The following is a 27,303-nucleotide window of genomic DNA, read 5'->3' as shown; positions in this document are numbered from 1 at the left end:
AAATCAAAGAAAGCAAAAAAGCTAATAAAAACCTTAAGTTTATACAGAAAAGCCCCATTATCTTATCAATATCTTCGATGTTTATACCTGTAATATCTGCATGCCCAACCTGAAGAGAAAAAAAAAAAGGGATCTGAAGCAATTTGAAAGGAGAAGACTGAAATGGCAAGAGTACCCCAAATCATATTAGATAAGTCTTTTCCTCTGTTTAGCTTTGATAGGAAATTTAAGAGAATATCATGGCTGTCTTCAAATATTTGTAGACTATGTTATCCAGAATATCAAAGTATAGTCTTTGGGAAAGAGATTTCAGCTCAGTATCAGAAAGAATTTCATTCTGGTCAGAGCTATTCAAGGAAAGGCGTGGGATACCCTGTAAGTTGGAGAGCTTTGTCATTTCATGTGGTGTTCGGTATTGGAAATTCTTACCGGGGAGGTTTTGAGAGTAGTGTGTGTATGCCTAATGCTTTTTCTCTCCTCTCGCCTAATTAGAGGACATTCTTGTTTTTCTTTAAGGAGACTTGGGGTGGGGTGGGGGAGATAGATTTCATGGATAGACTCTTGTTTTCAGCAGTGACAGATGTCTATGGGGAAAACCCCACTGTTCAATGGCAGGCAATTGGTGAGGGTGTCCCTGTGACCATGCAGACCTGCCTGTAGGAAGTGAGGTTGTTTCCATTCTGTGATTGCCCCAAGATTTGTTTTCATCAGACTGCCCTGGTGCCCCTGTCATTGCCCATCTGGTCTGGCAGAGGGTTATGTGTGTATGTGTGTAGGGGGAGACAGGTATTCCTTATAGTTAGACAACAAAGACATGACTGTTAAATGACCATTTTACCTAGAAAAGATGAGAGAGATTCCTTTCCAAGAGCATAATTATGGCTTTGCTCATCAAATGAGATAATCATTGTTTTTAAAGTCTTCAGGGCATAACACGAAGCTTTTTTCACTTTCTTTTCCTTCTTTCTTTTTTTTTTTTTAATGTGTAGGCTGGAATGGGGGGATAAGAAGCACTAGAAATGGTGGGGGGCAGCAGTTAGAGTGGGGGAGACCTGGGATCTGGGCAGCTGGAAGCAGAAAGAGAGCACTGACTGCTAACGTGGAGATGCTGGGTATTGGTATATTGGAAACCTGTTTTGCCTGTTTTAGAATTTTGCTGAGAGGCATTATTTCATGCATAACTTGTGTCCATAGAAATGGATTGTTATTGGTATGAATGACTGGTCTCATCTTTGTGATAATAAAATGGTTTACAAATCATTCTGAATGTATTCAAAGTGCCTTGAATGTCAGTACAAGGTATGGAAGCAGGGAGCAAGGTAAACTGCATCTCTGAGTTGATGCTAACTGTTGTGCCTGGTGTCTCATCTCTTTGTAGGTGAGAACTCTTGGGGAGAGAGTGGTTCTGTATGTTCTGAATCGAATTATTTATAGAAAGCAGGAAATGGAGAGAAATGAGATCCCATTCCTGTGTCATAGCAGTACTGATTATGCTAAGATTCTGTGGAAGAAAGGAGAGGCCATTGGGTTTTATTCAGTTAAGCCTACAGGTGAGTCTTTAAAAGTTATTTAAAATATATATTATGTAAACCCACTTTTTGGACCCCAACTGTATCAATGTCCCTTTTAAATTAGTATCTAGAGTACGAATTGAGATGATTTTACTCAGTATTTCTTGGGAGTACTTTGATTCTATGTAAGTGAGGATTGGTTAGGAAAGTCTTTTGAAAAAAAAGTAAACATTTAACAGAGTGGAAAATTTCTCCACGTATGTAGACAGAGAGTTGTATGTTGAGCCTTGTCTTCTTTCCCTCTCGTTTCCTTCCCTTTATTTAAAGGTCTTTGTTTTACTTTGATTCCTGCTGCTATCACTATTACTGGCTCGTTTTAAATCTCCTGTCTACCTGTGGACCAAATGCGTAGCCTTTTTCTTCTAGTGTAGCTGATTCAGCCTGATATAGTAAAGCAGCTAAAGCAAAGTACTTTAATATATTTAGAGAATCCAAACAGCTTTGAAATAGTCAATCTTGTAAAGTTTTTATTTCTGATCCTAAGACCCAACTATACCCTTTTCCTGAAAGACTAGTGCAGCTTCATCTTGCTTTACCTGTTTTCCTGTTCATTCAGTTCCCTAGAGCTACTGGAGCCAGAAAAATCAAACCTGCTTACTCCATGTACACATATACCCCACACCTTACAACCACTACACAACAAAGGCAGCCTTGTTCTGTACCTTGGCCAAAACACCTTTCACAGAGAGTACTCACATCATTTTTGTCTTTTTAATATTTCACACTTGCCAAATTTAGCTCTTGTGGTCAGATGCAGTCTAAAGATAATACCAAATTTCCTGCTAATTTGAAGGACAGTTGTGACTAATACCTTAATAGTATAATTAGTACACATTTATGACGAGAACATCAGTCATGATGAGTACATATAGTCAGTAAAAGGAAGGTCACTTTTTCTCAATAGAAAAACTGTGATCAGTTTTAAATGTTTTTGCTGTTTAGTAAATACTTTAACTCTCCCTTAATATGCTATTTTATTCTTGTATAAATTTGAAGTAGAACCAATAAGTTACACAACTTCAGAAAGATATCATCATACAGAGGCAGAATAATAATGTTTGTTAAATGGAAGCTTAGTGCTGCATTGCATAAAAGGCATCACTTTATTGTTTTTAAAATGTTTTCATAAGTTTGAGGCTGGAATATGGTTTAATTACTTTATGCTTTATTTTATACAAGTAATTCCTATGGAATTGGAGGCTTTTTGCTGCTCACGCTGGCTGCAGTGGGGTTTCCTACTTGAAAGTAGCTCATAGACGTTTGAAGTACATAAGAGTTTATGCTTTCTCATTTAGAGCATCTGTAGATGAAAGATATACAGTTAAGAAAGGACATAGCATTCCCCCCTCAGTATTTCTGATCAGTATTTGATTCCAGGCATTGGCTCCTCTTTGCTTTCTGTGTTTTGGGGGCTCCTCCACTCCTTTGGGACCTGGTTTCTATTTTTACTTTTTCTGTTAGTCAACTCAGTTTCATATGCTGGAGCTTCAAAGTACTACTTGTCTACCCCTTTTAGCACCTTCCATACTTCTCTACTAATTGCCTTACTTCCTTACTATTTATTTCAGTGTTTTCCTGCTTTAAGCTCTGGCTCTCATCTGCCAAAGAACAGTGGCATTAGATGTGCTTATGCTAGCCTTTGGATCAGTAACCATCTAATTCAGTCTGGCAGTGTTTTTTTCTACAAAGTAAACCCAAACATAGAATAATTTGAAAAAAATTGTCCAAAACAAATACTGAAACACTTTGTGATATAAGTATTCCTAATGTACATATCAGGAAAAAACTGTACCAGTAGCAAAAAGATAAAATCTTTATTAAATACATTTGTAGTTGAATAAAAGCCTTATGATATCACTTATTATTTATGATTTTTTTTTTTTTGCGGTACGCGGGCCTCTCACTGTTGTGGCCTCTCCTGTCGCGGAGCACAGGCTCCAGACGCGCAGGCTCAGCGGCCATGGCTCACGGGCCCAGCCGCTCCGCAGCATGTGGGATCTTCCCGGACCGGGGCACAAACCCATGTCCCCTGCATCGGCAGGTGGACTCTCAACCACTGCGCCACCAGGGAAGCCCTGTTTATGATTTTTAAAAATAAAATAGCAAATCAGTATATAGGGATATTAGTTGGAACATAAAAATAGCCTTGATATATAAGAGGGGACTTTGTTTATGAGGTCAAATCCTATTATAGTATAATGAAATTCAAGAAAGTATATAAATTTTTTTTTTTCCCGAAATAAAGAGATTACTATGAGGGATGTATAGTTTGTTTGTTTCTTGGGTTAGGTAGATGTCAGATCATTAAAAATAGTTTTTAACAGTAGGTCATTGTGTAATATCTGGTACATAACTCTAAAGGGAACTTGCAGAATTGGGTAACATCACTATAATAAGATTTTCTGGTCCCTTCTATGGTTATTAAGCATTTTAATCTATAAAAATAAAAAATAGGAACAGGATTAATGCTGAACCTTGTCACATTCTGGTAGTAATATTTGTTCATGGACTCATAAACTGAAAAAAAAAAAAAAGGTAAGCTCCATGTATTTCATTGAGATGTATTTTCAATAAAACTTTATTTTTTGCTGAATAATTAGTTTTCCCAATGTATAATAGTTTTCCAAATGTATAATATACTTGTGTTTTGATCCATCATATACTAATATTAATTATAATGATAACTCAGAATTTCTTTTGAATTGATACTTAGAATCTTATGGTCACAAGAAACTTAAAAATGTATATTTTTATATACAGATACGTTTTGCAGAGAAGAATGATTAGATAATCAATATATAATCCAAGTATAAAAATATATTACATTAGGGTAATAGTCTGTAGTATAAATATAATAGAAATAGAAGGTCAGGGGTGGGGAAGGAACAATGTAAGCTTTTTGAGTGTTAAGAGTGGTTAGTTCAATAGTAAAGGAGCAGGTTATTCAATGGATGATGACAGTTATCAAATCAAATTGATAATAGTTTTTAGGGTCCATTTGATGCATTTAAAAGAGTAGTGATATAGTGTTTTTCTTTAATCAATATTGTTTAATTGAAAAGGGAAACATAGTAAATTTACATAGCAAATCCTGGCAGATACCATGTTAACTAATAGATCATGGTTAACATCACCAGCAATGAGACACATCATGATCAGAGACCCCAATTTATGATGTAGTGAGAAGGACATAACGTCATTTCTGAGGTATTTTTGCCCAAAATGCATAACCTCAATTTTTTCATGAGAAAACATTAGACAAAGCCAAATTGAAGGTTATTTTACAAAATAACTGATCAGTAACCTCCAAAAGTATCAAGATCATGAAAGACAGGGAAAGGTGGAGGAATTATCAAAGATCAGAGTTGGGACATTAAACTAAATACCATATGGAATCTTTGATTGGATTCTGAAAGAGAAAAATTAGTAGAAAAACTGGCAGAGTTTGAATAAGGCCTGTAGTTTAGCTAATAGTATTTTATTAATGTTGATTTTCTGGTTTTGATAACAGTACTCTGGCTATGTAAGATGTTAACATTAGGGGAATCTGGGTGAAGGGTATGTGGGAACTCTTTGTATATTTTTGCAACTTTTCTGTAAGTCTAAAGTTATTTTGATGATAAATAGTTGTTAAAAAGTTAATGTTATAAGATGTTAGAAATTACATTCTTTGTAATTATTGAAACTTAAGATGGAAATTTTAAATGTTACCAAAATGTGTGAATACATGCCATCTATTTCAATATTATTTAATGGTTACATGAGCAAAAAAGTACTCTTTGAGGAATTTGACTGGGCCAAGAGAAAAAATATTCTAAAAATACCAGTATAAATGGTTCCCCTGGGAAAGGTCCCAGTCATTGTCAGCAATCCCCACCTCGCACACTGATCAACTTTTTAATGTCTCATTCTTTTTTTAAAAAAATATTCATTTATTTATTTGGCTGAGTCAGGTCTTAGTTGCAGCACATGGGATCTTTGTTGCAGCACATGGGATCTTTGTTGCAGCACGTGGGATCTTTTGTTGTGGTGCACGGGCTTCTCTAGTTGCGGCATGCAGGCTCTCTCTAGTTGTGGCGTGTGGGCTCAGTAGTTGCAGCACACAGGCTCTCTACTTGTGTGTGGGCTCAGTAGTTGTGGCTTGCGGGCTCTCTAGTTGTGGTGCACGGCCTCAGCAGTTGTGGTGTGCGGGCTCTCTAGTTGTGGTGTGTAGGCCCAGTAGTTGTGGTGCACGGGCTCAGTAGTTGGAGGCACTTGGGCTGTCTAATATGGTGCACAGGCTCAGTAGTTGCAGCACATGGGTTCTCTAGTTGTGGTGTGTGGGCTCAGTAGTTGTGGTGTGCGGACTTAGTTGCCCTGTAGTATGTGGGATCTTAGTTCCCCAACTGGGGATCGAACCCGTATCGCCTGCATTGGAAGGCGGATTCTTAACCACTGGACCATCAGGGAAGTCTCTAATGTTTCATTCTTAACTATGAACAAATAGCTTAGTTAGGAAAAGTCACTGAGGAGATCAAAACCAAAAAAGAATAAAAGCAATTTGGAAGAGACAGACAATGCAAAAACAAACAAAACAACTCAATATTTGTGGAACGTAAGAGTAGTTAGTACATTCATAATGGGAACAAGATATATTAAAAGAATGTCCATAGAGCTCTTGGAAGTTAAAAACTCAGTATAAGGGAGATAAAGTTGATGTTGATTAGAAAGGAGAACAGTCATAACAACAACAAACCCTAAATGATGGAAAATAGGAAAGAAAAGATAAAATTAGAGGAGCAGTCTGCATAATAGTTGTTTCAGGAGAGAACAGAGAAACTGGAGGGGAAGAAATCACCAATGAAGTAGTTCAAGAAAAGTCTCAGAATTATAGAACATGTATTTCCAAGTTAAAAAGGCCCATTGAACATCCATCGCAATGAATGAATTAAAATAGGCCCATGCTGAGGTAGATTGTTGCAAAATTTCAGAACATCTGGGATAGAGAAAAGATTCTGTAATCCTCTACAGAGTGAGGGGGGAATTTATACAAAGGATCAAGAATCATAATGATTAGATTTCTCAAAAGCAGCACTGCACTGAACACTAGAAGTAGAACAATGCCTCTAAGATACTGGGAGAAAGTGATTTCCAATATAATTCTATGCCCAAATAATGAATGAAGTATGAGAGTGACAGAAGGAAATTTCTACATGGTTAATTTAAAAAAAATTTTTTTTTTTTTAATCTCTCATGCATCATTTTTCAGGAAGCTAACAGAATTTATGCTCTACTAAAATAAGGAAGTAAGTCAGGAAAGAATGATACCAGATCAGGAAACTAAGGAGAGAAATATCCCCACATCACAGCTGTTTGATAGTTCTGAGGCTGCTCTGTCCAGATTGGTAGCCACTAGCTTTATGTGACTATTTAAATGAAAATTAATTAAAATGAAATAAAATTTAAAATTCAGTTTCTCAGTCATACTAGCCACTGTGTAAGTGTTCAGTAGCCACATGTGGCTAGTGGCTACCACATTGAACAGAGAGATATAGAACATTTCCATCAATGCAGAAAGTTCTTTTGGACAGCACTTTTCTAGAGATTGACTAATCTAGATTGTAGTAAGTCAGAAAGCTCTGGGTCATTGATTCAAGAATATGGAATACCTGATGTGTTTGCATTTACCAAGATAAGTGTTAACAGTCGTGGGAGACTTTGGGGGGTAAGTTAGAGGTAAATACTAAATAATGAGTGATAAACCATTATTAAGGCAAATCAAAAAGCAGTGCAGGAAAAAAGAAAAGCAGTGCAGGAAAGGGAAAACAATCATGATATACTACATGGCTCATTTATCAAAAGTGTGTGTGTGTGTGTGTAATGTAAATGCTGAAAATTGACCTAGCCAAAATTATAAATTACTGTATTGGGGTAATAGGGCAGGGCATGTATAGGAAGTATGGTGATGGTGTATTGGGAGTAGGGTATGTACATGTATATAGAAGCTAAATTCTCATCTTCCATACTGGGAAGCCAGTTGATTATGCCTAAAATGGAAAAAGCAAGAAGTAGTAAGTTACTTAGAGTTATGGGGGTAAATGCCGAAAAAGACCAAAGTGTGCGTTTCTGGGGGATGGAAAGTGTGTTTGTATGTGTGGATCACAGGATGTTTTTTTTCCCAACAAATCTTAGAGGACTGTTGTACGTTAACAATGTACATGTAAAACTTTGATTAAAAGTAAGAAGTGAACATGATCAGAGAAGGAACTATTCCCAGAGTCTAATCAGTGTCTACCGCAAAGCTAGATGAAGTTTATAAATCCTCACAGGGCCTATGATGATCACGTCCCCCTGTTAAAAGGGCTGTGCTAACTAGAAAACTGCTAAGGAAAAAAATCTCGTACAGGTATGAAAAATAAGAAAACCACTTGTTAATTCAGTGGAAGTTCTGTTAACTGTCTTATGTCAAGAAATACAAAAGACATAAATGTGTATAAATCAGATATCACATTTTAGTGTAGACAAGCTGAGAAAAAAGCAAAATGGAGGACACTATCATTAGGTGCTATTTTGGATTTTTTTTTTTTTTTTTTTTTTTTTTTTTTGCGGTACGCGGGCCCCTCACTGTTGTGGCCTCTCCCGTTGCCGAGCACAGGCTCCGGACGTGCAGGCTCAGCGGCCATGGCTCACAGGCCCAACCGCTCCACGGCATGTGGGATCCTCCCGGACCAGGGCATGAACCCATGTCCCCTGCATCAGCAGGCGGACTCTTGACCACTGCGCCACCAGGGAAGCCCTGGAAATATTATTTGGCCTCAACTGTGAATCACCTTGGTCCAGTTTAAAGACTCATGTTTTGGAAAAGCACAAGAACCATATGGGAGAAGCAGAATCTAATCAACAACTACTTTAAAATCAGTTTTGTTGATTCACTTCTAAAGGGAATTATGCAATACCAGGAGACATAGTTTTGGTTTTTGTAATTTCCATTTGAAATAATTTATGGTGGAAGCATTCTTTCCTCTCTTCATTTGCTAGTTAGCTTTCCTTATGACTTTCCAACCTTTTTACTGAGAGCTATAGCTATGATCTTACCTCCTCTTTTGGGCAGATCACTCACTTTCTGTTCACTGAAATTCAGATATCTGGCCCTTCTGTTTTAAGTTTATTTAAGGAATAACAAAACTGTGATATAAAATGATAAGTATTGATCATACATATAGCTAAAGGCAAAACATAGCGGAAGTTTGTGTTTGAGAAGGGTTGAGGTTATATTTTAGGGCCTTGAGACTGTCTAGGCTTAATCCTTTTCTTAAGGTGGTGAGCAAAGGCATGGGGGAGTCCCACTGTACTCTGTGGCTGCCTGAAATGTATCACTGGGAAATGAGGTGGGTACTTTGTTTTCAGGTCAAGTTTTAGCCATCTTAAAAAGCATATACTTCCCAATAAGGTTTCTGTTTATTGGGGAGGTAGGGCTGATTCCATTCTCAGTAGAGACACAAAAATGACTGGTCATGGGGTGAGCCTTCAAAGCACCAAAAGTCTAGTGGATGAGACAGAAAACTAGTTACCTGATCAAAATTCAGTTTGATAAGTACTGTACTTGAGGTATCAACAGTAGTCATCATGGAAGAATGGGGCAGTTAATTTTGCCTGGAGGAAGGTGTCACTGAGAAAGAGATATTTAAAAGTGGCTTTGAAGGATAAGTAGGATGTCAGTAGGCAGAGAAGGGGAAAGAAAAGGAAAATTCTTAGTAAACAGATGAATGGAATACAAATGTGAAAGAAGGAACAGAATCATGGAAGTTCAAAGTGTATTTATAACACCACCTTGAGCAAGCTGGTGGGACTAAAAGGATTGTAGGGTAGGGAGAGGTAAAGATGGAGGTCCCCTTGTGAAGGTTCTTAAATGCCATACTAAACACTGGAACTTCATCTTATTGGCACGAAGTGATCAAAGAATTTTATTTAAGGGCATCATGGTTAAATATTTTAGGGAGATAATTTTTGTAGCACTTGGTGATGGATAAAGAAATTGTGTTCTGAAGTCAGGGACTTCGATTAAAAGAGCTATTTCAGTCATCCAGGTGAAGGAAGGACCAATGCTAGGAAAGAGGCAATAGGGATAAAGAAGGAAACAGATTTGAGGGAGATTTCTGGATGGACAGAGTGAGGTGACGTCAGTGCGTGTGTGTGGGAAGGGGCAGGGAGGAACCAGTGATGAATCTTGAGGGTTTTGACTCGGGTGCCTAGGTGGGAAGCTGTTAACTAAAATTGGGAATATACGAGCAGTGGATTTGGTAATACTTGAGTTCAGTTTTGATATGTTAAGTTCAGTGTTTCTATGGGACATATAAGTAGAGATACGTAGTTAGAGATGTAAAGTGGACCACATGGGGGAGATGTGGATATTTGTGTGGGCCACAGAAGTTAGTGTAATCTTAAAATGTGAATGAGGTCAGTCAAAACTATTGTATAACATGAGTATGTGTATTTGTCAATATTGGTGTTAGGCTATAAGTTACTGAAAATAGCCTGAGATAAGCAAACATAACTGTGAAAGGAGTCTGCCAGCAAAAGGTACTATCTGCTGAGATGCAAAGTTGATTTCCTGAAAGTTGAAAAGGAAATGTTAATCTACTGGGAGAAAAGAGAAAGCAGAAAGTTAGCTGAGGCTGCTAGCTGTCTACCAAATATTTGTGCTTCCTCTTCTGTATTCTTGTCATTGGCAGCAACTGTCCAATCCGGGATTATGTTTTTCAGTTGCTTTCACAAGTAGGTGGGGCTGTGTGACTAATTCTTCCCATGGTAATGAGAGAAATGATATGTATGACATCAGAGCAGAGTGGTTAAGATGCATTCCTTTTCCTCATCTGTCTGCTAAATGCAAAAGATTCTGAAGAGCTAGGGGATGGAGAAGCCACAAGATAGAAGGAACGTGAGTTCCTGTGTTACTGTGAGGGCCCCCAGTGAACCGTGCTTCCAGTATTTATTGGGATACTGGAAGCAGTAACTTCCAGTAACCTGCTTGAATCTGTTGGCCCTGTGACTTGCTTTAACCAGTAGACTGCAGCACAAGTGACACTGTCCTAAACCTTAAGAAGCCTGGTAGTTTCCACTTTGGTACTCTTAGAGACTAGTCACCATGGAAGAAACACACCTACCTCAAGACCGCCACGTGGTGAGGAAGCTCAAGCAACTACATTGAACTGAGGTGCCCAGCTGGCAAGGCCAGCTGCAATTCCAGTCAGCAGCCGGCTAGCTACTGCTGTGGGAGTGAAGCCATTTGGACCTTTAGCTGTGCCAGTGGCCCATCTGATACCATGTGAGAGTTGTGATAAATAATGAAATAATAAATTTTGTTTTAAGCCAGTACATTTTGGGCTGGTTTGTTAGGCAACAATAGGTAACTGGAAAAGTTCTTGGATGATTGTGAGTCAGAAAGCCGTCCACTACCCAGCAACAGCTATGTGGGACTATTACTTAAACAAAAATGGAACTTCTTCATGTTAAGCTTTCCAGATTTGGTTTGTTATAACAGCTCACGTTTTTATGTTAACCAATTTATAAAGCATGAAGACTGTAACGAGAGTACTTGCCTAGTGGTGTATGACAAGATCCCTCCTGTAAAGATAATCATGTTATTTGTTTAGAATTCACTTTGTGTTGTGTTCTGTGGAGACAGTCACACGTTGATGGCTTTGTGAAGGTTTTATGAAGGTCAGGAAAGACACATTACTGGTTGGACAAAGAAGAAATGGTAATTCCATGAAAAGAGGGTTATTCAGTTGCAGCAGAATAGCTGTTCTTGAATGTGATGCGTAGATCCTGAATGGTACTGTTGAAATTTATTCATTTATTCAAAAGTTATTTTTTGTGCCATATTGATAGGGAAGGAGAGGGAAAGGGGAGGAGGGTGAATAGGAGAAGGAGCAAGATGGAGAAATTGAGAGATAGTAATACAATTTTTGTAAGTAAACTGTCATCACAGAACCTACATTTAAGAGGAGGAGATAGCAATGAGTAGACAGATAGGCGATATGCTCTCAGGTCTGTGAAGAAAAAGTAGATTAAAAGAATAGAGAGTGTGTGTTGGGGGGTACTATCTTAAATAGAGCGGTCGGGGAAGCACCTCTGAAGGAAGTGAGGGAATGATGAGATTGGTGAAGTTTCAAGAGAAGAGGTATTCAGGCAAAGAACTGAAAGGCAAAGGCTGTGAGGCAGAAGAAAGTTCAGGGTGTTTCAGAAAGAACAAGAAGGCCAGTGTGGCCAGAGTAGAGGGAGTGAGTGATATGGGGATGGAGAGAGACCGGCACATTATCCTGACACGTCCAGTAGGCCAAGGAAAGAGTCTAAATTTCACTCTGTGGGTGATAGGAATCCAGTGGAGGATTTTAAGCATGGGCATGACACAATCTGATTGGCGTTTTAAAAAAGGTAGCTCTGTCACGTAGAAAACCAGAAAGAGAGGTGGCAGGGGTAGGAGCTACGTTAGTTAAGAGGTTATTATTGCAGAAAACCCTGGTGAGAGGTGATGGTGGCTCGGGCAAGGAAGAAGGGGGTAGAAGTCATCATAATTGAGATAAATTATGAAGTTATTGCTGCAGTGTTTCTGATGGATTGTACATGGCCTATGAAGGAAGAGTCAGGGCTGAGATCTCATGTTTTGCTCTGAGCCACTGGTAGAATGGTGATGAGATTTACTGAAAAATCAGTAAACAGGAGGGGAGAAGCAGGTTTGGGGAGTATATGAAAAATCTAATTATAAATGGTTTATTGGAGTCACATGTATAAATTTTGTTGTTTATATTTTTACAGCTTTATTAAGGTTTATTTATATAGCATACAATTCACACATGTAAAGTATACAATTCAATTTTTTTTAGTGTATTCACAGAATTGTACAACTTTCACTGTAACCAATTTTCGATCACTTTCGTCACCACAAAAAAAACCCTGCCCTGTACTCGTTAACAGTCACTCTCCATTCCCTCCCCACCCTCGGTACCTGGCCCTAGGCGACCACTAATCTGCTTATAGATTTCTGTCCCTGTAGATTTGCCTGTTCTGGACATTTCATGTAAATGAAATCATACAATCAGAATAGTTTTTTGCATCTGACTTCTTTTGTTTAGCATACTGTTTTCACGTTTCATCCATTCTTGAATCAGCACTTCATTCCTTTTTATGGCCAAATAGTATTCCCTTGTATGGATATTCTAATATTGTCTTTTATCATTTGATGGACTTTTGAGTTGTTTTTATGATTTTGCCATTATGAATAATGCTGCTATGAAGATTTGTGTACAGGTTTTTATTTCTCGTGGTTATATACCTAAGAGTGGAATTCCAGGTTCATATGGTAACTCTAAATTTAGCCTTTTGAGGAACTGTCAGACTGTTTTCTAAAGCAACCGCACCGTTTTACTTTCCCACCAGCGATGTACCAGGACTGCAGTTTCTGCACATCCTTGCCGATACTTTTTTAAATGCTTTCAGAGAATATTTAATGACATGGGAAAATAGACTATTTAAGAAAAAGTAAACATGATATAAAGCAATGATTCTTTTTGTTCAGCAAAAGTATATAGATGCACAGAAAATTGTGAAAAAATAAGCATTTCATTTAAGCATTGCATTGTGAGCCAACACTTACTTTTATCTATGTTGTTTTTTTTTTTTTTGCGGTACGTGGGCCTCTCACTGTTGTGGCCTCTCACTGTTGTGGCCTCTCCCGTTGCGGAGCACAGGCTCTGGAGGCGCAGGCTCAGCAGCCATGGCTCACGGACCCAGCCGCTCCGCGGCATGTGGGATCTTCCCGGACCGGGGCACGAACCCATGTCCCCTGCATTGGCAGGCAGACTCTCAACCACTGCGCCACCGGGGAAGCCCTATCTATGTTTTTGACTATAGCCAACCTGGTAGGTGTGAAGTGGCATGGCATTGTCATTTTGATTTGCATTTCCTAAATGGCTAAGGATGTTGAGCATCTTTTCATGTGCGTATTTGCTGTTTATATGTCTTCTTTGGGATGTCTATTCAAATCCTTTGCTCATTTTTAAATCGAGTTGGTCTTTTTAAAAAAAATCTTCCCCCCCCCACAGCTTTATTGTGGTATAAGTGACATACAAAAACTTGACCATATTTAAAGTTTACAATTTGTTGTATTTTTACTTATTTATACAGCTGTGATACTATCACCACAATCAAGATAATGAACATATCTGTTACCCCCAAAAGTTTCTTTGTGCATATTTGTAACCATCCTTCCTTCCCCCTGTTTGACCCCAAGCAAACAGTTATTTGCTGTCTATTATTAAATATTAGCCTGCTTTTTCTGGAATTTTATAAAATGGAATCATACAGTATATACATTTTTTTTTTTAGTTTGTGTTCTTTCAGAATAGCTATTTTGTGATCCATCCTACTATAATTCATATATCATCAAATTCACCCTGAAGTGATTCTTAGTATATTCACAGAGTTGTACAGCCATCACTACTGTCTAATTGGAGAACATTTTCATCACCTCAGGAATTTCTGTACCCATTAGCTATCACTCCTCATTTCCTTTACCCTGAAATTCCTGGAAACCACTAATCTCCTTTCTGTCTAGATTATTTATCTTAAAAAATGTTTTGTAATCTTTATTGTGGTAAGAACACTTAACATAAGATCTACTCTCAACAGATTTTTAACTATAGATTACAGCACTGCTGACTATAGGTGTAATGTTATACAGCAGGTCTCTAGAACTTGCCTTACTGAAGCTTTAAACCCATTGATTAACAGCTCCCCAATTCCCCCTCACCCTGCCCTTGGCAACCGTTGTTCTGCTCTCTGCTTCTGTGAGTTTGACTATTTTAAATGCCTCATATAATTGGAATCATGCAGTATTTGTCCTGTGACTGGCTTATTTCACTTAGCATAATGTCCTCAAGGTTGATCCATGTTGTATATTGCAGGATTTACTTTTTTTTTTTGAGGCTGAATATTATTCTGTTGTACATATATATACCATATTTTTTTTATCCATCATCCATCAGTGGACATTTAGGTTTTACCACATCTTGGCTATTGTGAATAGTGCTGGATTGTTAATATCTCTTTCAGATCCTGATTTCAATTATTTTGGATATATACCCAGAAGTGGGATTTCTGGATCATGTGGTAGTTCTATTTTTAATATTTTGAGGAACCTCTATACTGTTTTTCATAGTGGCTGCACCATTTTGCATTCCCATTAACAGTATACAAAGGTTCCAGTTTTCCATATCTTTGCCAGCATTTGTTGTCTTCATTGTTTTTGTTTTTGTTTTTTTGATAATAGCAATCCTGACAGGTATGAGGTGATACCTCATTTGATTTGCCATTTCCCTGATGATTAGTGACATTGAACATTTTTTATATACCTGTTGGCCATTTGTATGTCTTTGGAGAAATGTCTATTAAATCCTTAACCCATTTTTTTTTTTTTTTTTTTTTGCGGTACGCGGGCCTCTCACTGTTGTGGCCTCTCCTGTTGCAGAGCACAGGCTCCGGATGCGCAGGCTCAGCGGCCATGGCTCACGGGCCCAGCCGCTCCGCAGCATGTGGGATCTTCCCAGACCGGGGCCCAAACCTGTGTCCCCTGCATCGGCAGGCGGACTCTCAACCACTGCACCACCAGGGAAGCCCTTCAACCCATTTTTAAATTGGGTTTTGTGTTTTTATTATTGAGTTGTAAGCATTTTTCATACATTCTAGATACAAGTCCCTTATCAGATATATAATTTGAAAGTATTTTCTCTCATTTTTTGGGTTGTCTTTTTACTTTCTTGATGGTATCCTTTGAAGCACTAGTTTTGATAAAATCCAATTATCTTCTTTTTACGTGTCACTTTTGCTTTTGGTGGTGTAGCGCTTTTGGTGTTGTAGCTAAGAAGGCTTTTCCTACCCCAAGGTGATGAAGATTTACTTCTGTGTTTTCTTCGAAGATTTTATAGTTTTAGCACTTAAAGTTATGTTTATGATCCATTTGCAGTTAATTTTTGTATATGGTCTGAGGAAAGGGGGAGGGGTCCAACATCTTTTTTTGCATATAGGGATATCCAGTTGTCCCAGCACCATTCATTTAAAAAGACTATTCTGTTCCCATAGAAATGCCTTGGGACTCCTGTTGAAAATCAGTTGACCATAAATAAGAGGTTTTGCTTCTGGAACTTCTATTCTGTTGGTCTCTGTTTATTCTTGTGCCAATATCACACTGGCTTGATTACTGTATGTAGCTTTGTAAGTTTTAAAATGGGAAGTGTGAGTCTTCCAACTTTGTTCTTTGTTAAGATTGTTTTGGCTGTTTGTGTTTTTTTTGCGTTTCCATATGATTTTTAGGATTACTTTGTCAATTTCTGCAAAAAATCCAGCTGAGATTTTGAACCTGTAGGTCCGTTTGGGGAGTATTGACATCTTACAGTGTTGTCTTCTGAACCATGAACATGGGATGTCTTTCCATTTATTTAAGTGTTCTTTTTTTTTTTTTAATTTTATTTGTTTTTGGTTGCATTGGGTCTTTGTTGCTGTGCCTGAGGTTTCTCTAGTTGTGGTGAGTGGGGGCTACTCTTCCTTGCAGTGCGTGGGCTTCTCATTGTGGTGGCTTCTCTTGTTGTCGGAGCACGGGCTCTAGGCACATGGGCTTCAGTAGTTGTGGTGCACAGGCTCTAGAGCACAGGCTTCAGTAGTTGTGGCGCATGGGCTTAGTTGCTCTGCGGCATGTGGGATCTTTCCGGACCAGGGCTTGAACCCGTGTCCCTTGAATTGGCAGGTGGATTCTTAACCACTGTGCCACCAGGGAAGCCCTATTTAAGTGTTCTTTAATTTCTTTTAAATGTTTGTAGTTTTCAGTATACAAGTTTTGTACTTTTGTTAAGTTTATTCCTAAGAATTTTATTATTTGTTGATGCTATTGTAAGTGGAATTGTTTTCTTAATTTCATTTTCAGATTGTTCATTGCTGGTGTATAGAAATACAATTGATTTTTCTTTTTTGGCTGTCCTGCGTGGCATGTGGGTTCCTAGTTCCCTGACCAGGGATTGAACCTGTGCCCCCTGCAGTGGAAGCCTGGGGTCTTAACCACTGGACTGCCAGGGAGGTCCCCAACTGATTTTTGTATATTGATCTTATATCCTGTAACCTTGCCGAACTTGTAAAAAAATCAGTTTTGATAATTTTTTAGTGGATTTCTGGGACTTCGCTGGTGATCCAGTAGTTAAGACTTTGTGCTCCCAATGCAGTGGGCCTAGGTTTGATCCCTGGTCAGGGAACTATATCCTGTATGCCTCAACTAAAAGATCCTGCACTTGGCAACAAAGATCCCACATGCCACAACTAAGACCCCGTGCAGCCAAATAAATAAACATTTTTTAAAAAATAATACTTTTTTAGTGGTTTTCTTAAGATGAAAATCTTAAGGTCTGTATATAAGATCATGTCATCTGTGAATGTGGTTTTACTTCTTTCTTTCCAATCTGGGTGCCTTTAATTTCCCTTTCTTGCCTAATTGCCCTGGCTAGAACCTCCTTACCATGTTGAGTAGAAGTGGCGAGGATAAACATTTTTATCTTGTTCCTGATCTTAGGGAGAAACATCCAGACTTTCACCATTAAGTGTGATGTTTGTTAGCTGTGGGTTGTTCATAGATCCCTTGTCAGGTTGAGGATGTTGAGTATTTTTATCATGAATGTACTGAATTTTGCTTTGTCTTTGGAGATGATCATGTGTTTTTTGTTGTATTTACATTTATATGAGCTCTTCCATTCATCTTGTAGTAAGTCTCATGTATTACAGAAATAAAAGTTTAGTGGTCATGAGCATTTGGATAAATGGTAGATGGCTTTAGAGTAGGTGAGATTACCCAGAGAGAGCATGTAGAAAAAGAAGGTGGCCAAAGGTAGTCCTCTGAGGAATATAAATATTCAAGCTGCCATATGCAATGCTAAATTTAATTTTATTTCAATTAGTAGATTTATTTTAATGAAAACTTCATCTAAGTTAGGAGGTTGTGGTTTTTACTTTACTAAGTAATTGTGCTATTAACTGCAGCTGTTTGATGTGTCTGAAGAATCTCTGGTAACAGGGCAGAGGTTTTCTGCCCTTTATTTGATTGCTTTTTGTATCAGGGTAGAACCTGATACAAATACAAAAATAAGTATTGAAGGTGTAGGCAAAAGAGAATTAGCATGATTTTTTGAAATGAATATGTACATGGTGAGTAAATGGTAGAACTTTACACTTTGTGAACACTATTAGTTCCATAAATGGATCATTTGAACACTGTTAGATGCTGGACTTTACCTTTTCTCTACTTAAAGGAATGTTTGTGTGAAAACAGAAAAAAAAAATAATTTGTGGGAAATTTACTTCATATAGTTGGTATTCTGAGGCACGCATAATAGTAAATAGCAACAGATCCTCAGATGGTATTGAGAACTAAATAGTGCTTTCTCTTCTCATTTTTGCTTTGTCCTTTGAATTACTGCTACTTCTAAAGTAATGTCTCCTTTGATTTCATTATCACTTCTGGCAGTTACTATGAGAAAACCCTGATTTTAAGGCATTAAAAACTGATAATGGTCACAGTAGCCTTGCTGGTGAGACTACCTGTTAGATTCTTTAAAAATTTATTTATTTATTTTGGCTTTATTGAATATAATTGATAATTTGAAGTTGTATATGTTTAATGGGTATAACTTGATAATCTTATGTACGTTGTGAAATATTCACCAAAATCAAGATAATTAATATATTTATTGCCTCATATGGTTACCATTTTCTTTCTTTTTTTTTTCTTGAGGTGCTAACGCTTAAGATCTACCTTTTTAGTAAATTGAAAGTATATAATACAATATTGTTAACTAAATCACTATATAAGACATTTTGACCCTTAGCAGTATCCGAACTGAATGTCAGCAGTTAAGATCTAAGTACGTAGCAATGTGCATTAACTATTCTGAATTTAAGTTAGTTGATAGTCTTAGAGTCCATTGCAAAAAGTTATTGAAGTTCTCCAATTTAATCATAAGTAATTCATTATTTGGTTGAACTAAAAAAATCCTTGTTATATTGACCAACTCATCAAATGATATGATTGGTAAAAGTTAATTTGTGAGGTGTTTGTTACCTGAAATTTTGTTTCTTTCTTGAACTACGTTATTATAATTATCCAAAATCATGTGAATAATGTAACTGAGAATAATAGATTGTTTTACTTGAGGCACAAAAAAGTAGAATGTTGACTGATAGCTAACTATGAATTAATACTAAAATTAATAGAAAGTGGGCCGCCCCACCATGATGCCCTCAACTTACAAACTATCTTAAGATACATTACAGGCGCTTACACATCTATTTGGAGGGTCAAAACCCAAATCAGGGTTCTTAAAAGACAAATCAGAATAGCTCTGTAATGTAACAAGGAGAGACATATTTAATTACTACTACAAACATTTCTCCTGTTAAACCTTAAACGTACAAGATATTTTAAAACATATATGCACAGCAGAAAGATTGCTGACTTAGCCATTTCTAAAACAGATGTTTCCATTTAGTCCTAATCCATAGTCCTTAAAAATTTGGAGAACTGGGCTTCCCTGGTGGCGCAGTTGTTGGGAGTCCGCCTGCCGATGCAGGGGACACGGGTTCGTGCCCCGGTCCGGGAAGATCCCACATGCCGCGGAGCGGCTGGGCCCGTGAGCCATGGCCGCTGAGCCTGCGCGTCCGGAGCCTGTGCTCCGCAACGGGAGAGGCCCGCGTACCGCAAAAAAAAAAATTTGGAGAACTAATTCACTTCTTTGCCATCATTAAATAGATAACAAATGAGACTGTAATCACTAGGCAAAAAGTAAAGGGAAAAGATGAATATTTCACATTACTAAGGTTGGAATTAGATACTTCATGTATTATAATATAAACTATATACAATCACCAAATACTCTTTAAATTTGAAATTTTAATAGTTGATGAATTTTAAAGCTGTGCAAGTCTATGGACAGTGATATGTATTCTAGTATATAGTTCATCAAATGGTAATAGTTGTTTTATCTTGTATGAGATATTGTTGGCAAACGTAAAATAAATAGCTCTTCTCATCATCTCGTATACATTATGATACGTAATAGCTGGAAAGCATTTTATATTATAAAACTTAAGTGTGTCTTTAACATTTTTCTTGATGTAAGAAAAACTAACCAATTTTAGATTTAACTCATGTTCTCTAAATGTATATACATATGTGGCCTTTTAAATGTGAAAAATTGTTGGATTTCTGTTTTATGACTGCAGGAAGCATATGTGCCTCGTTTCTTACCCAAAGCTACCAACTGCCAGTTCTTGATACCATGTTCGTAAGAAAGAAATATAGAGGCAAAGACTTTGGGCTTCATATGCTGGAGGACTTTGTTGATTCCTTTACAGAAGATGCACTTGGCTTGCGGTATCCACTGACCTCTCTCATGTACATAGGTAATTGGATTAAGTTTTTAGAAAGTTAAACTTGTCTCAGTGTCACTTCTGACTTGTTTCTGCAGGATATTTTAAATGTGCATATATCAATATTAAGTAAATTATATTCCTTGGCTCTCTAGGGCTTAATTTTGCAAATGTGCCCTTACCTCCACATAAATGGCATTTTGGGGGTGTGGTAACTTTCTTTAACAGTTGAAATATAATTCACATACCATAAAATTCACCCTCTTAAAGTGTACAATTCAGTGTTTCTTTATTATATTCACAGCTATGCAACCATAACCACTGTCTAATTCCAGGACATTGTCGTCACGCCAGAAAGAAAACCTGTACCAATTAGCAGTCACTCTTCTATTCCCCCATTCCTTTATCCCCTAGCAATCAACCACTAATTTATTTTCTGTGTTTATGGATTTACCTGTTATGGACATTTCATATGAATGGAATTGTATGATATAATTATATTGTAAGCCCTTTGTGTCTAGCTTCTTTCATTTTGCATAGATGTTTTCAAGGTTCATCCATGTTGTAGCATGAATCAGTGCTTCATTTTTTTCTTTTAATGGCTGAGGAGTATTCCCTTGTGTGGATATGCCACATTTTGTTTATCCACCATCAGTTGATGGACTTAAGGATTGTTTCCCCTTTTTAGATATTACGAATAGTGTTACTTTGAACATTTGTGTAGCTTTTGTGTGGGCATTACTCTGGTGTATATACCTAGGCATGGATGAAATTGCTTGGCCATAACCTTTTGAGGAATTGCCAGACTGTTTCCCAAAGCAACCGCACCATTTTACGTTCTCATAAACATTGTATGAGAGTTACAATTTCTCCATATCCTCGCCAACACTCATTATTATTTGTCTTTTTTTTTTTTTTTTTTGCGGTACGCGGGCCTCTCACTGTCATGGCCTCTCCCATTGCGGAGCACAGGCTCCGGATGCGCAGGTTCAGCGGCCATGGCTCATGGGCCCAGCCGCTCCGCGGCATGTGGGATCTTCCCGGACCGGGGCACGAACCCGTGTCCCCTGCATCGGCAGGCGGACTCTCAACCACTGCACCACCAAGGGAGCCCTATTTGTCTTTTTTATTAGAGCCATCTCAGTGGATGTGGAGTGGCATCTCATTGTAGTTTTGATTTGCATTTGATGTTGAGCATCTTTTCATGTGCTTATTGGTCATTTATGTACCTCCTTTGGAAAAATGTCTATTTAGATCCTTTAACCATTCTTTCTTTGGGTTATTTGTCTGTGGTGGCTTTTTAAATGAAAACAAAAAAAGAAATTTCAGATATACAAAAAAATATAAAGAATAAGGTAACAAATACTCATGTATCATCCAGCATGTACCATCCATGAGAAGTGGATCATTGCCAATATAAGTTGAACTTCTGTCCTATCCAATTAGCTTACTCCCTTCCCTGAAATAAGCACTATCCTCAATTTGGCATTTATTTTCCCCATGCATTTCTTAGACTTTTAATAAATACGTATACATCCTCCAACAATGTCATATTGTTTTACGTATTTAAAAAGTTTAGGGGATTCCCTGTCTGTGCAGTAGTTAGGACTTTGTGCTTTCACTGCTGAGGGCCTGGGGTTCAGTCCCTGGTTGGGGAACTAAGATCACACAAGCTGTGTAGTGCAGCAAAAAAAATAAAGAATTTTATATAAATAATATGTACTGTATGAATTCTTCTGTAGTTTTCTTTTTCTATTCATCTTTATCATTATGAGATTCATTCCCGTGGATTCATGTAGCTCTATTTATTCTTTTTTAGTGCTGTTTAGTATTTCATTGTGTGGATATATTGTGTTGTGGTGTTTTAAAAGCAATTAGTGGGTTTATGTTTGCATTTGTGTAAAGTCCATAGCACTACTCTTTTCTTAATGAAGTAATATTTAACCTGGAAAGTAATTTAGAAAACTTTTATAAAATATAATTTACCATTGATTTTAACCTAACATCCGATATTTATTTCCACTGAAAAAATATTTTTGTTCTAAGTTTCTATTCCCCCTTTTAATACCAAAAATCCATAAAACAAGAGCCAAGTGTTGCACGTCCATCTTGAATCACAGTTTCTGTCTAGACCCATACATGAGAATGGAATGAACCCTGTATACCCTTGGATAATATGAAAATGGATTTTCCTCTTAAAGTCTAATTATTACTTTACTAAATTTGGGAAGGAATGCAAACACATCTACTGCAGGCAGACTCTCTTATTACCCTTTTTTAGGATTCTCATGTTAAATAAATTGAATACCAAGTGAATTATAGGTGCTTATGTATTATGTAAGGTATCCTCTGCTATTTTAGTTATTTTATTTCAGGCAGAGGTCTCGGTGTGGCCTGTTGGTTTTCTCCAGCTTTTCCCTTCCTAATAAGTATAGGAACTACAACCAGAAAACTTGAGAAATATTGTCAAATATGTGGGGAAAAAGTGAGCAAATGGTATCCTTGTGTCCAGATATCCAGTGTCCAGATTAACACATGTTAAGATTTTGCCATATTTGTTTTCATTTATTTTTTGGGAGACCTGAACAAAGCGTAGATACAGTTGATGTTCTCTTTGGACTCCTCCCTAATCCCATTCCCCTTTCTTCTTTCCTCCCCAGAGATAATTGTGTTCCTCAAGTTGGTGTATATCCTTCCTGCCCATGTTTTCACACATAAGTCTATGTCTATAAACACTATAAAGCATTATTTCTTGTGCTTTTTTAAGAAATTTAAAGTTTTTAAAAATAATAATTTTAGATTTATTTTGTATATATTCTTATTTAAACAGTTACTTTAGATTTTCACACTTCCCAAAATATAATTTAAATAGCACTGAAGTTCCCCTCATTTGCCCTATTAGAGGTGTTGCCCGGAAACTGGGTTCACCTCTTGGTGATTGTTGAGCCAGAAGACACACCAAGCCATAGAGTGGGAGAGCTTACCACTTGCAGTAAGTAAGGAGAACACCGGGGATCTTTCCCAGAGCAGTGTCTCCTCAACAGTTTTTGGTCATAAAATATACATAACATAATATTTATCATTTTAACCGTTTGTAGGGGTACAATTCAGTGGCATTAACTACATTCCCAATACTGTGTCCCCATCATCACTGTCTATACCCAAAACTTTTTCCATCATCCCCAATCTAAACTCTGTCCCCTTCAAACAATAATCCCCCTTCTCCTCTCCCCTCATTCTCTAACTTCTTTTCTGCTGTCTGTCATGAATTTGCTTATTCTAGGTACCTCACATAAGTGGATTCATACAATATTTGCCCTTCTGTGCCTTATTTCACACAGCATAATGTGTAAGTTCCATCCTTTTTGTAGCATATATCAAAATTTCATTCCTTCTTATGGCTGAGTAGATTTTTATTGTGTGAATATGTGACATTTCGTTTATCCATTTATCTATTGATGGATGCTTGGATTGTTTCTACCTTTCTGTGTTTCTGTGAATAATGGTGCTGTGGACATGGGTGTGCAGATATCTGAGTCCCTGCTTCCAGTTCTTTTGGATATAAACCTAAGAGTGGAATTGCTGGGTTATTATTCTATGTTTAACTTTTTGAAGAATTGTCAGACCATTTTCCACAGAGGCTGTATCATTTTTTAAATTATTTTATTATTTTTAAAATTAATTTTTATTGGAGTATAGTTGATTTACAATATTGTGTTCATTTCTGCTGTACAGCAAAGTGAGTCAGTTATACATATACCCACTCTTTTTTAGATTGTTTTCCCCATTTAGGTCATTACAGAGTACTGAGTAGAGTTTCCTGTGCTATACAGTATGTTCTTATTATCTATTTTATATATAGTAGTGTACACTACCCAGTCTCCCAGTTTATCCGACCCCCCACCCCTTTCCCCCTTGGTAACATAAGTTTGTTATCTACATCTGTGACTCTATTTCTGTTCTGTAGATAAGTTCATTTGTACCTTTTTTGAGATTCCACATATAAGTGGTATCATATGATGTCTTTCTCTGTTTTACTTCACTCAGTATAACAATCTCTAGGTCCATCCATGTCACTGTAAATGGCATTATTTTGTTTTTTTTTAGATGCTGCATCATTTTGTTTAATGTGTTTTTAAACTTATAAAATGACATCCTTTTGTAGGTAATATTGACTTGTTTTTTTACTGACTTTTTTTTTAGATTTATCAACGTTAGTTATATGTAGCTGTAGTTTATTGGTTGTAGTTGCTGTATAGTATTTTATTGTATACATAATTTATTCATATATCCCCTAATGATGGGCACCGAGGTTGTACTGCCTAAAACAGTCCTGTAATGATCATTATAGATGCCTTCTTCTGCATATGTATAAGTCATTACAGTGTATACCTAGAAGTAGAATTGGATCATAAAATATTTTTCTTCAACTTGCCTAAGCACTTTAAAATTGTTCTCACACCAGCAGTGTGGGAGTTTCCATTTCCCTTATTTTTCTGATGCTTGTTATTATCTGATGGGTGTGAAAATGGAATCCTGCTGTTTCATCTTATATTTCCTTCACAACTGGTGAGGTTTATCATCTTTATCTTTGTTTATTCATAAATGAGACTGCTGTATAATTTTCTTGAGTTTCCTTGGTGTTTTTGGTATCAAAGTTATGCTAGCCCCATTAAGTGACTTGGACAGCTTACTTTCCATCTTCTGTTTGCCCAAACATTTGATTTCGGGGATTTCTAGAAAACTTTCAATGTGCTTTTCAGCTTGCAACCAGTACTTTGAAAAATATCCAGGAGACCATGAATTGCTTTGGGAAGTTGAAGGTGTTGGACACTGGTACCAGAGAATACCAATCACCAGAGCATTACAAAGAGAAACATTTAAAATTACAGGTAAGAATGTTTTCAGTTTGAACACAAGTCCAGCTTAAAAAAGCAGTGCCTAATTATGGTTGTGTCTTATAGTCCAGAATAGTGGTGTATTGTAATGTGTTCTCTCTAGTAACAGACCTCCTTTTCTAAACTTTGAATTTTTGTTATATGTAAACATTTGAGTCACTAATAGTCAGAGGACCTAGAGTAGTCCAGTAGAACGTAGCCTACTTTTTTCCAGTGGGAATTGGTGGATAAGAAATAAACACAGTTTACTCAAACAGCATAGAGTAGGCATCAGTGGATCAAAGGTAGTACCCAGTTTCATGCATCTCCCCTTGAAGTCACTACATACAGATAACTGTTTAAGACTCTTTACAATTGCAAGGCTTCATTATAAGATACTGGTGAAGGGGATATCCCACACTTGGATTTTCAACACCCTTCTTTAGGGCTTTGTAAAAATCAGTACAAAGAGTGTTACAATTAAAAGCAGACACTAACTGGTTTACAATTTAAAAACTTCTTTTACACACAGCAGTTTCTCAAAATGAAGCTAAAAGACCTGTGTCTGGAGAATACGGTCTTGGATCTGTTCCAGACTATGAAGCAGGAGCTGAAGACAGTCTGTCTAGTGAGATGCAGCTAACGGTAGGTACACTGTTGTTTACTGTAGGAAATAATAATTTTGCTGTTTTTAGAAAAGAGGTTCAGCTAATACTAATATTTAACTTTTTTAATGTTATTGTTCATTCAACAGACTTATGTAACTTCTGTTGTGTTAGTTACTTGGCATTTTATGTTAGTTGGTTTCTAAGATTTAATTTTCTTTGAAAAATAATTTGGAATACACAAAATAATATAGAAGAAAATAAAAAGCTATAATTCCATTACCTTAGATGTAGCAACTAACATTTTTGTATATGTACTTAATATATATTATGAAACATGTATCTGCATATTTCATTTTTGTTTTTATTCTTTTATGCTGCTTCTAACTGCTTTTCTCCATTAACATAATATTGTAAGCATTTTCTATGTCATTACTGTTTTAAATCGTTGTTAAATAGTACACTATTCTATTATATATAAATATCAGCATTTGTTTCCTTAACATTTATACTTAAGTTTTTTATATTTATAAGCGACCCAGGCATGAATGCATTTATACATGAATCTTTGAGCAAATGTAATTATTTCCTTGCACAGATAAATTTCTAGAAGTGGAATTAGTAGTAGGTCAAAGGTTATGAAGTTATTTTGGGAAGTCTGTGGCTATATGTGTTAGGTCTTTGTAGAATGTAATATACTTTGCAAATACTAGGTAACGTGAAAGTAGAAGGGCAGGTCCCATTACTGAATTCCAGAGGATTTACCAGGTACTTTTCTAGAAACTACTTGATATTATTTAAAATACAGGTTCATTGATGGGGTCCTAGAGGTCTATTTTTATGCAGTGTTTTGTTGTGGTGGCATTTAATACAGTCATATTTGTTTTGTACACGGGTATCTGAATATATTTTTAGTGAGTGTTGACTATGTCTATGTAAATGCATGTACATTTCAGAGACACAGTGCTTTGGGGAATTATTTGTGCCCTTTTTTTTTTTTTTTGTGGTACGTGGGCCTCTCACTGTTGTGACCTCTCCCGTTGCGGAGCACAGGCTCCGGATGCGCAGGCTCGGCGGCCATGGCTCACGGGCCTAGCCGCTCCACGGCATGTGGGATCTTCCCGGACCGGGGCACGAACCCGTGTCCCCTGCATCGGCAGGCGGACTCTGAACCACTGCGCCACCAGGGAAGCCCTATTTATGTCTCTTTTCTCCTGTCTTAGTTAGCATGAGCGTTGACTATTTTGAGTAAAAGTTTTTTAAAACATTTTTAAGGATAATATAAATAATATTGATACAGTAACTATATATAAGGAGTTCAGTTGTTTTTTTTTTCTACCTTTGGAATTTCAGACTTCAGAATAAGCCCCAGTTCTATTATACTGCATTCCAAATTCCTCAGATATATTCAAATTCATTTTAGTCCTGGTCAGATATCATAAGACCAGGGAAAGTAGAAAAATCTACTCTTCTCATACATGTGGTGAGAGCAGTGATCTACTTTTATCTTAAGCCATATAGTTTAAAATGTGTCATTTTAATGAGAACATACTAAGATTTCACCATATTATAAGGTTGGCAATATAAATTAGACTTTTTTTCATTTTAGAAATTCATATTCCTTATATTCCTTTAATATTTTAATTCATTCAAGGAAAATATTTCTCATATTAAACTGTTTTTTTATCTTTTTTTTAAATCGGTAGCCACATGGGGAAGTGGTTTTGTTTGTTTATTTTAACTACATAATTTTTTTTAGCTTTATTGAGGTATAATTGACAAAAATTGTACATATATAAGGTGTACACC

At 37.0% G+C, this 27,303-nt stretch overlaps 1 protein-coding gene across 5 annotated transcripts in view; it reads left to right on the top strand.

Moving 5' to 3' along the window:
* The window catches only part of FAM169A (family with sequence similarity 169 member A), a 61,350-nt gene that overhangs the window by 21,205 nt on the left and 12,842 nt on the right, over positions 1–27,303 (top strand). For 3 of the 5 annotated variants that reach the window (XM_022594932.3, XM_089909022.1, XM_022594920.3), the window contains exons 5-8: positions 1,379–1,550; positions 19,866–20,045; positions 24,776–24,904; positions 25,422–25,534. In XM_022594932.3, coding sequence (XP_022450640.1) covers positions 1,379–1,550; positions 19,866–20,045; positions 24,776–24,904; positions 25,422–25,534 — 594 coding nt within the window. The remainder of the gene's footprint in view (positions 1–1,378; positions 1,551–19,865; positions 20,046–24,775; positions 24,905–25,421; positions 25,535–27,303) is intronic. The other 2 variants (XM_089909023.1, XM_089909024.1) reach the window with 2 other exon arrangements.

This window comes from Delphinapterus leucas, chromosome 3 (genome assembly GCF_059928025.1).
Source record: "Delphinapterus leucas isolate spDelLeu-1000000601 "Yukka" chromosome 3, BTC_Dleu_Yukka2, whole genome shotgun sequence".
In the NCBI taxonomy this organism is placed as follows: Eukaryota; Metazoa; Chordata; class Mammalia; order Artiodactyla; family Monodontidae; genus Delphinapterus; species Delphinapterus leucas.
Note: the sequence above shows the minus strand (reverse complement) of the source record. Positions and strands in the feature narration are given on the sequence as shown.